This window comes from Canis aureus, chromosome 7 (assembly GCF_053574225.1).
Source record: "Canis aureus isolate CA01 chromosome 7, VMU_Caureus_v.1.0, whole genome shotgun sequence".
Classification (NCBI taxonomy): domain Eukaryota; kingdom Metazoa; phylum Chordata; class Mammalia; order Carnivora; family Canidae; genus Canis; species Canis aureus.
The window spans coordinates 71,909,167-71,920,487 of record NC_135617.1 but is presented as its reverse complement, the minus strand read 5'-3'; the positions used below and the strand labels follow the sequence as shown (position 1 = coordinate 71,920,487).

Here is an 11,321-nt window from a genome sequence, read left to right as displayed (position 1 = left end):
ATTGTTTTCTAGATCTCCTTCATCTTTGGGAAGATTCTTCTTCCCTACTTCTTTGTCTCTTTCCAAGTGCCATGTGACAATGAGAAAACCACAGGAATGTGCTACAAATTGAAATCTTAAAATACACTGGCTACTACGTATATATGTTTTTCTTTTTGTTTTTCCTTTGCCCTTTATAATTACATGTTTATTATGTGCCAAACACCATGCTAGTGCTTTTAAATACATTATCATTTTTTTCTTTCAAAACCGTCCAGTGAGAACTTAAATTTCTAGCTCTGAAATGCTCTAGGTGCATTGACTTAAAATACCCCGAAAAACTTTAAATGGTGGGCTAAAATATCTCCTTAAACAAATCCGTGAATTGGCAGGAAAAGTAAGAAATGCTAGAATTAAAGACTAAGTTAAAGTAGGAACCCAAGGAGGTAAGGGGAGTAACTGAAGCCAACATCTCCCAAACCCAGTGAAGTAGTTAGTATTACCACAGCCTCAGTCAGACCAGCCTGGGTGGGCACTCTTGCATAAATCTGAAACCTTCAGGGAGAGTGTAAGCTAAAATAAATCCACTCTTCCTCTAAGGAAATATAAGCAAAATTACCTGTCTCTAAACTTGGTGTACGGGAAGGGAGGAGAGATCTCTTGAGAAATAGCTTGTAATAATTTGAGAAATAACTTTGCATGGTTTGCAGTTCCAAATCATGGGTTATTCAAAAGACCTCAAGCCTATCGCTTAATTTGTGAGAATTGTCAAATGGTAATGCATCCATATGCTTGGCCAAAACATGCAAATTCTCTGTGGAAGATCATGCCTCCATCTTAGGCTTCAAAGTACTTCTACAGATTTTTCCAAGAAAAATAAACTCAGTCATAACTCTCTAGTAAAACCATCTCACTCATAAAGCATCAGTGAAAGCCAGCAAGAAACAAAACACAGAATAGCAGGATCAGGTATTGGAATAATTAAATACAGAATAGAAAGCAAGTAGGTTTAAATGTGTGTCATAGCATTATGACTGTCCACTAATATCTATGCTCCATCTTGAACAATCATATTCTTGTTGTATTTTTATTTATGTTTTGTGGTTTTATACCTTTTTTTCTGACAATCAGTGATTTTCTCATCTACATTAACTGTCTGTAGATTTTTTAAAGTGGTGATACGTACATAGGTAACCAGTGTGTAGAGCTTGTTTGGTGAATCTTCATCCTCGTTACATTTTCTGGACTATGGATACAGTATGGAACATTCCTTATTCCTTTGGCTCAGACAACTTTGTTGAGCCTGGTGTCAATGTGCACATCTAGAGTTCACATCCCCTTCATGGCAAATTTCCAGATCTCTTTGAATGCCCGAGGGGCATGCTTCTTGAAACCCACTCCACAGATGCGCTTGTGAGCGTTGGTGTATTCTCTGGTCACTACCTCGTTGATGGCAGAATGGCCCTTCTTCTTGCCACTCTTCTTTGGGGGAGCCATTCTACTGGGATTGGGAAGGAAAGCTCATAATCTCAAGTTTTAGTCAAGCACATACCCACTCTGCTACTCACCGTATTCTCCAGTCTCTCAGCTTACTGTAGTCGTATGGCTATGTTCTGGCTTACGGTGTGTAAGCAGATAACAATAATCTCTCATGAAGTTAAAAACCAAGACAGAATTAAAACACTTGATGACATTAGAATATGAGTTGGGAACTGGGTAGTAATAATTAAAGTTCCAGGATTCTTATATTGTTTTGAAGGAGATAAAGATACTAATTACATATAGAATCTGATAAGTATGCATGCAAAAAATTTTAGGGTTATGTCTAAAAGGTGGAATCTGGACTTGAATTCAGAACCTCTGCTTCCAAATAATTCTAGAAGAGAGAGGGAGAGAGAAAAAAAAGGAATTCTTAGACAGCTATAGACTCTCAACCATAAAATGGGATTGCTAGGAGTCTCAACCCCAGCCAGTCATTAAATGGTTCCTCACACTTCAGCCTCAAGAAGTGCTTCAGCCTCACAGCTATGAGGCAGATCTGCATCAGTCTTTTCTAGTACACTCTGTCCCCTCCTGACTCTCAGACTCACTCATTCAAAGTTCTTCATGTCTCTGACCACCTCCTGCTCCTTTCAAACAGGTCTTGCATGTTGAAAATACTTGTTCACCTACAAATAAGCTATCTGAAATGTTGCTTCTTCCACAGAGCTTCTCATTAACAGTAATGAAGTCAGCTGACTTTGGTCACACAGACTGTGCACTGAAACTCCCATCTATCCACCCCCCTGGTCCAGGCCACAAGATGCTTTCCACATGAACTCCCAAAACCCTCTGCTCATTTAAGTCTGTTCAATTATACTCATTTAGCTGACTGTGTGTCCTTTGCTGCTACATCTGTGTCCAGATCAACATGAAATTTCTGGAGGACTCAGACTATGTATCTCCCTCCCCCGAAAGACTTGAAATCTCCTAATATGTTATCTGTGGTATACCCTACTGAGAGATGCTTCATTAGGTTGATGAGAAAGAATATCTGAAGGATTCCAGGGCAGAAAAGATCCTGCAGTTACCTCTGAAAACAAACAAGAGGGGAACTTCTTTGACAGAGGATGAGAAGCGGACCCTATACCACCCCTTCATCTGCTTTGAGCCTGACAGATGGCTTGTTCCGTACATTCAGCACTCCCCATGCCCTCAGCCCTCATGCCCCAGAGACCCCAAAGATGCCTTCATCAACCCCTGGATCTCTTTCCTCCTGTTTATTCAATATGTGTTGTTGAGTGTCTACTGCATACCCTGCAATGCTCTGTCTTCTGCCTATAACCCAGACCCCTGGTTATTATTCTGAGTCTCATATTTCCATTTCTTTCAGAGATGTAGGGTACCACCCCTTAGCTCACTTCATTAGGGCACACAGAACTTCTTGACCAGGAAACAAGGTCTTTCAGTAGAACAGGTTTCTGGCCCCATCCCTACCTTAGAAGGTGGATCCCTTCTACTCTGGCGAATTTGATCTCCTCATACCATTCTACTTCCTGCTCTGACCCAGCCAGCCCAGTGCCCTGCCTAGTGTGATCATGTCATTCTCCTTTCTCACCTTCCTCTTGACCCCTAGTCTATTCCTTCTCAATCTCGGTATTGTTTTTTTAACTGCTCACAGCTGGCAGAAGAACAAATCAACTTCCCAACTCCTCCCCAACCCATATGAAGCTATAAAGGTCCTTGCAGCTCTTCTATAATAAAGAAAGAGGCAAGAACATTGCATGGAGGAAGCTTAAGGAACCCAGGCATCCAGTCTTCTACTCAAGTTCAAAGTTCTTCCCAAGAACAAGTACTTAGGAGACCCAAGCTCTTGGAAGCTCCAGCCTTCATCTCTTCACCTTGAACTCTCCTTTCTTAAGAATCCTGTTCTTTGCCTTCTAGATCTTGGCCACAGCTGGGACTCAGGCATCCTATTTTCCAACAACGAGACAGATCAAGATGCAGAAAGGAAACATTCTCCTTAAGTGTTGGTTACTACTGCATCTCCTACTTTTAGAAACTGGTGAGTGATTTCCTTTAAAAATGGGTAATCTGAGAAACTTTGAGGTGCTTTGGGAGATGCTGACCACTTCTAGGACTAGCTCTGGTTCTCTTCCATAGAATGGGGATCATCATTTTACCCCAATCACTTCAATCTAATTAGGTATCACTCAGGAGACCGAACAAGTGGTTAAAACTATAGACTCTAGTCTCAGATTGCCTGTGCATGGATGATGGCTTCATTGTTGTTACCTGTATACTTTGGATGAATTATTTAATTTCTTTGTCCTAAGTTTCTGCATCTATAAAATGGTAATAACCTGTGTGGTTCACTGGGGTTTCAACTACTAAGAACATGAAGAGTTGACTGTGGTATCATTCTTACTCTTGGTCATCTCAGTTTTTTTCTAGTTTTACTCAAGATTCGGATCTTAACCCCAATTTATAGCATGTTGCTGATACAGGGGGCCTTCCCAAAATAGAGCCCAAACTCTAATCCAATGTTAGTTCAATTAAGCCTGAGGAGAAAATTCACATGTGTGGAATGAAGTGATAGGCACCCATGTTCCAGTTAGTGGTAAAATGAGCCACTAATTAATTTTGGTTATCTGGGGGAGGTTGAGGGACAACCTCCAGTGTTGTGAGGGACAAAAAAAAAAAAAAAAAGAAACAACTTTAACTCTGAGTCTCCAAGAAAGTTGAAAAGATTTTCTATACTTTGCAGCCCTTAATCCTGGGAGATCATAAATTTTTAAGCTGTATATGTCTTGTGCTTCTCCAGCCTTCGCCATAGAGATCAGGAGCCCCTGGGAATTGATATATATATCCTCACCCAGTCCCTTGTTGAAAGGCTACATCTCATTTAATCTAGAGTGGTTTGCCTATAAATCTTTATTATTAACAGGCTATTCAGACAATTATGATATAGATGTTTTCTTAAGAACACTGAAAAATATTTTCTCAGAAGGGAGCAATACTACTTTAAGAATGAATTAATCAATATGTGCTAGTTTCACAGGGCTTCTACAATTCCTTTATAATACTAATTTGTATTGGATCTTGTACAGTGGAATATGGAATAAGTTTACCACCAGTGGAACTAAGTTATGTAACCCTGGTTGAGGCTGGGTGGGGAGGGCAATTTAGCATGGTAGCTGAAAGTGCAGATCCAATGCCCTAAGTACAAATTCCTGCTCTACTACTTACTATCTGTATAAACATGGGCAAATGTTAACATTTCTAAGCTTCAATTTCTTCATCTTAGCTGTTGATAATAATGGTGTCTAGTTCATAGGGCTATAGTGAATTATCAATGTAATGAATTTAACCAGGCATTTAACAGAAAGTATTTACACTCAATATGTGTTTATCGTCATTTACGATTATCAGCAGGTGCAACATCCACTGAGTTTAGCACACCAGGCAATACTGAAACCAGAATAACCTCTAATGGGACCAGTACAATCTCCAACACTAAATCCAGCACAATCTCTGGAGGAACCAGCACAGGTGTCAACATTGGATTCAGCACAACCTCTGGTAGAACAAGTATAGCCTCCAACACTGCGTCTAGTGTGACCTCTAATGGAACCAGTACAGCCTTCAGCACTGGATCCAGCACAACCTCTGGAGGGATTGGCATAGCTGCCAATCCTAGTTCCAGCACAACATCTGGTGGTACCAGTACAGCCTCCAACATTGAATCCAGTGTGATCTCCAGTGTGTTCAGCACAACCTCCAATACTGAATCTAGTACAATCTACAGTGACACACCTGTTAACACTGGATCTAGCACAACCTCTGACAAGACTGGTACAGCTGCCAAAACTGGAGCCAGCGTGACCTCCAGTGAGTCCAGCACAACCACCAGTACTCGATCCAGCATAACTTCCAGAGGGAGTAGCACACCTGTGATCACTAGATCCAATGAAGCCTCAGGTGAGACCAGTATAGCTTCCAGCACTAGACCCAGTATGACTTCTGGTGGGACCAGCATGCCTGCCAATAGTGGGTCTAGTACAACCTCCAATGGGACCAGCACAGCTGCCAACCCTGGATCCAGTGTGACCTCTAGCAGGACCAGCGTAGCTTCCAACACTGGATCTAGTGTGACCTCCAGTGAGACCAGTACAGCCTCCAACACTGGATTCAACATGACCTCCAGTGGGGCCTGGACAGTTGCCAACACTGGATCCAGTGTGACCTCCAGAGGGACCAGTGTACCCTCTGACATTGGATCTAATGTGACTTCCAGTGGGACCAGCACAGCTGCCAACATTGCATCAGGTGCAACCACAGGAGCCTCTGGCACATTTTCTCCAACTGGAACACACACAACTTCCGATAAGATTGGCACAAGTGCTACTACTCCAGTGAATGAAGAGACACCCAGTGGGTCCCTGAAACCATGGGAAATATTCCTCATTACTTTGGTCTCAGTTGTAGTGGCTGTGGGATTCTTTGCTGGGCTCTTCTTCTGTGTGGTGAGTGCCTAATATGTAGGAAAGTGTCTGGGGGAAGGAGTAGTAGAAACATAAGGAAATGGGATGTGAATTGTAGGGCCACCAAGTTGGGGGGTGGGTTGGAAGGAAAGAAAGATCAGGAGAGTGTTACTAAAAAGAGGTAGCAAGTTAGAACTGGAAGAGCCGGGGATCCCTGGGTGGCTCAGAGGTTTAGCGCCTGCCTTTGGCCCGGGGCACGATCCTGGAGTCCCGGGATGGAGTCCCGCGTGGGGCTCCCAGTGTGGAGCCTGCTTCTCCCTCCTCCTGTGTCTCTGCCTCTCTCTCTCTATGTCTATCATAAATAAATAAATAAACAAACAAACAAACAAACAAATAAATAAATCTTTAAAAAAAAAAGAACTGGAAGAGCCAATCAATGTGCAGAGGGAACTATTGAGTTGTGGGAAGAGAAGGCCAAAAGAAAGAATAAAGTCTAGAGGAAGGGGGATCCCTGGGTGGCGCAGTGGTTTGGCGCCTGCCTTTGGCCCAGGGCATGATCCTGGAGACCCAGGATCGAATCCCACGTCAGGCTCCCGGTGCATGGAGCCTGCTTCTCCCTCTGCCTGTGTCTCTGCCTCTCTCTCTCTCTCTCTGTGACTATCATAAATAAATAAAAATTAAAAAAAAAAAAGTCTAGAGGAAGGAGTACTAGGTGAAGGAAATGATATGAAGGGGGGGAAGATTCCAGAAGGAGTCCATGGTTAAGGCTTGGATAAGGGGATACAGTTCTGAAATGATTCACCCTTCTTTTTCTAGAGAAATTCCCTATCCCTGAGAAACGTCTTTGACACAGCTGTCTACTGCCCTCATGGCCCCAACCTTGGCTCAAGTCCTGGAGGGAATCACGGAGTCCACCACAGGCCTAGTTGGAGCCCTAACTGGTTCTGGAGGAGACCAGTATCCTCAATAGCCATGGAGATGAGTAGGGGATACAATAGGCCCTGAATGGCCCCCTGAAGTTAGAGTGCCCCTTTCTCCAAGGTGGAAGATGACCTGGGAGACCAGAGACCAGAGTCCTTTCATTTATCCCCAGAAGTCCCCCCTCAGCTTTGTTTGGGTCTCTGACAGCCTTGGCGAAGACACTCCCTAGCTCTTGCTTTTACCAGACTGTGGAAAGAGGAGACTCTATTGGTCATTTAGCTAAAAAATAAACACATCCAAAATATGTAACAGAATCTGTGTGTGCACATGAGTGGATGTCTATAGCGCCGAGTTGATTTTCCCAGTTGTATGAGAGAATCTCCATGCCAGAACCCGCTTGGCATTCAAAACCTTCACAGTAAAATGTCATTTTTGCCTGTCCCCTTTCTCTAATCCTTCTTGTCCCAAGCAGGACCAGTGTGTTTCTGAGACTCTCCAAATTGACAGGAGAATTGAATTGGGAGAGATGAGAAGGAAGGCAGGTGCCAGGATTCTCTGAGCTCACTGATTAGGCCTATGGTACACAGAGGTTACGTCATGGCACATAGAGAACCCAGAGCAAAAAAAAAAAAAAAAAAAGAGAGAGAGAGAGAACCCAGAGCATGATGAGGTGGACAAGTGCAATTACATGTGCTGTGGAGCAGGGCATGTTCACTCAAAATCATAGTTTCTTGGGCATTTACATTTGCTCTATACCTGGTCTACTTGTCAAAATAAAGGTGCAAGTTGACACTTTTCTCTCTCACAGTGAAGCAGGGAAAAACCAAGGGAACCAAGGGAAAAACTTTCTGGCTTTAACCCTTCTGGACAAGGTCTAATCTTTCAAGAGGCTCATAGCAGAGGCACCTGTGATAAAGCCTATGATTCTCATGAGTCCCCTTCCAGAAAGGCTGAACATATCTCTTTCATGGGTGCAGGGGAGAAGCCTCCCTGTTCCTATAGGTCTTGGAGGACAGAGAGGAGCTATTTTGGAAGGCTGAGTTGCTCTAAATCCACAAGGCAACAAGAGAAATCCCATCTGGGACAGAACCCTCAGATAGAATTAGTAGTTTGTTGGGGGATTCACCCTGACTTGTAGCTGTGGAAACTGCTCTGCCTTCCAATATTTACTAGGTTTACGGAACACCTGGGTGGTTTAGCAGTTAAGCGCCTGCCTTCAGCCAATATTTACTGGGTTTCTCCAGTGTGAGCATACCAGTTGATCCTAATCAATGAAGCCATGCTAAGCCCTATGCAGGCCCATCACCATCATCATCATCATCATCATCATCATCACAATTTCACTTAAAAGGATCCAGCAGCAGAAGGAGAAGCTGTGTTAAGCGCCCTGAAAATGTACCTCCCACCAGTGTGAACAGTGGAAAGCATACTATGAAGGTCAGGCAAAGGAAGCCGTTTAGATCATTAAAAAATGTAAACATGAATTTTCAAGTTTAAAATTGTAATAGAAAAATGGGAAGAGGCTGGCCACTGTTGTGAACAAAATTAGAAACCTGGAAGAGGGGCAGCCCTGGTGGCGCAGCGGCTTGACGCCGCCTGCTGCCTGGGGTGTGATCCTGGAGACCCCGGATCGAGTCCCACATCGGGCTCCCTGCATGGATCCTGCTTCTCCCTCTCCCTCTGCCTGTGTCTCTGCCTCTCTCTCTGTGTCTATGAATAAATAAATAAAATCTTAAAAAAAAAAAAAAAAGAAACCTGGAAGAGCAAGTGGAAAAAACAGCTTAATTATACGCAACAATACAGAGATGAAAATCACCCAGAAAATAGAAGACACTTGCAGAATAGATTTAGGAAGACTAATATACAAGTAATAAGGTTCAAAACAGAAAAAAACAGAGGTGGAGGGACGCCTGGGTAGCTCAGTGGTTGAGCGTCTGCCTTTCGCTCAGGGCATGATCCCAGCGCCGAGATCGAGTCCCACATGGGGCTCTGTGCGAGGAGTCTGCTTCTCCTTGTCTGTCTCTGCCTCTCTCTCTCTGTGTCTCTCATGAATAAATAAAATCTAAAAAAAACAAAAAACAAAAAACAACCCCCCCCCCCAAAAAAAAAACAGAGGTGGATGAGAGGAAGTAAAAGAACAATAGGGAAGGTTTGAATCTGCATGGTGAAAGTGTTCACCAACTACAGCTCTGTAAATACAAAAATCATTGACATTTTTTAAAGATTTTATTTATTTATTTGAGAGAGAACAGAGTGAGAGAAAGAGCGTGGGTAGGAGGAGGGGCAGAGGGAGAGGGAGAAGCAGACTCCCTAATGAGCAGGGAGCCTGTTGGGGCATGGTTGGGGGCGGATCAAGGACCCTGGGATCATGACCTGAGCTGAAGGCAGGTGCTTACCTGACTGAGACACTCCCACTGACATCTATTTTAAACAAGTGAATCATATGGTATGTATATTCTATTTCAATAAAGTTATTAAAATATTATTACTAGGCATATAATTTAAATAAAATTTTTTATTTCCAAAGATAAACAACAAATAAAGCAGTAGGCATTTCAGCACAGAGGAAAATGGAAAGGCAACAAAGTACAGTAAGCAATTTAGCTTATGATTAATTCACATGGTTAAGCTGTATCTCACTTCTCCCAGCAACTGGAGCGTGCATGTAGTTTGGAAGCATCATTACTTAACTTTCATCATGGAATACACTTACATGGACTACACATGTTTTAACTTGACAAAGCCACAGCTCACCAAGCATGTTTGATCCAAGTAGAGTCTAAGAAGTGGAAAAAATTAGTGCTGCCCCTTCCAGATCTCATGTTTTTGCCCTATTGATCTAACACAATGATCTTTGAATGGAATCTCTCCCATACATTTGGAGGTACATGAAGACTTCTAAAGAATATTATGCACATATTGAATATTTTACAGAAATCATTTTTTAAGATCCTCATCTTTTCCCTAAACCTGATCTGTCTGAGAATACCTCAGGGTATCAGGCCAGTTAGATTTTTCTAACTCCCATTTTACAATCATCCACCTTTTTTCTTTCTAGCTCCCATATTATTATGGTGCATTTCTCTGGGGTGCAGAAAATTCTAGGGTGCAAATGAAGGTGCAAATAACTCAAAATTTCTAATTTAGGCATCATGTACACAAAGTAGGGCTTCATGCTTTCCCCTACCACATGTAAAATCCTGCTAGGGACTAAATGGAATATAACAAACCTGGGAATTTCGATACGTGTTAGGATGTTATTCATTTAGATATATTATAGAGTGAGAGAGAAGTAATAAGAATTTCTGTTTTAACAGTCTCTTTTCTTGAATCTCCTGTCAAAGAATGCATCCCTCTTGAGAAAGTATCTCATGGAAGCAGAGCAAAGACAGTATCAGTATGAAATAATAAAGGTGGCAGTCCCTTATTTAACCTAGGCAAAACCCTATGGCAAGTCAACCCACCTTATCTGTGCTTCTGCCTATTTTAAAACATTCAAGATTTACAAAAAATTTGCTAGGAAACAGCAAATTATGTGAAGAACATCTCCCAGGCTTGTACATCATTCTCTGTCAGGGGAAAAAGCACCCTGTTCACCAATTTCTTGCTTAAATCATAGCTGTATATTTTGTATGATTTCAAGGAAGAGGATGTCACAAGTTCCGTGTTTACTTCCAAATGATTCATGTTATTCCTGAAGATGAAAGAAACAGAGAGAGGCTTTATAGTATGTCATCTAAGAATGCAGATTGTGGAACTAGAATTTCTGATTTTTGGTTTGAGCTCAGTGTTACCTTGCACAAATTCCTTAACTCTTCTGGGTCTCAGTTTGTTCATCTGTAAAAAATGATGGTGGTATAGTCCCCATTTCATGAGGATGCATGCATTTCAAGAGTGTATTAGTAGCACTACAAATTTTGTTATTTTTTTATATTGGGTAGGTTAATGTTTCATATTTTCTTGAAAATATGGAAAATAATTGCATCAGAAAACCTTTTTCATTTACATTCCACCAAAGGATTATTGGGGACTGTGAAATTTAAACTTTGGAGTCTTACACACCACAGGAAAATATTTAAAGTGTTTATCAACATATCTTCTGGTATAATCAGCAACCACAGAAATACAAACAATTAATAGAGAATATTATTAAAGATTATATGCCTCAGATTGGACAGCCTAGAAAAAAATGGATAAATTCCCAGAAAAATATAATCTACCAAAACTAAAGCAGGAAGAAATAGAAAACTTGAACATGCTGTTTACCAGCAATAAATTGGATCAGTAATCAAAAATCTCCCAACAAACAAAAGTCTAGGACCAGACACTTCACAGGCAAATTCTACCAAACATTTAAAAAGTTAATACTCATTCTTCTCAAACTATTTCAAAAAATAGAAGAGGGAAAACTTCCAAATTCATTCTATGGGGCCACCATTACCCTGATTACAAAACCAG

The 11,321-nt window shown here is 41.8% G+C and overlaps 1 protein-coding gene across 1 annotated transcript; it reads left to right on the top strand.

Annotated features, from left to right (window-relative positions):
- Nucleotides 1-3,201: 3,201 nt before the first annotated feature.
- MUC21 (mucin 21, cell surface associated) lies at nt 3,202-7,169 on the top strand. Its single transcript, XM_077902665.1, has 3 exons — nt 3,202-3,523; nt 4,891-5,984; nt 6,759-7,169. The coding sequence occupies exons 1-3, from the start codon at nt 3,460-3,462 to the stop codon at nt 6,945-6,947; spliced, it is 1,347 nt and encodes a 448-aa protein (XP_077758791.1). The 5' UTR covers nt 3,202-3,459; the 3' UTR covers nt 6,948-7,169.
- Nucleotides 7,170-11,321: the final 4,152 nt, after the last annotated feature.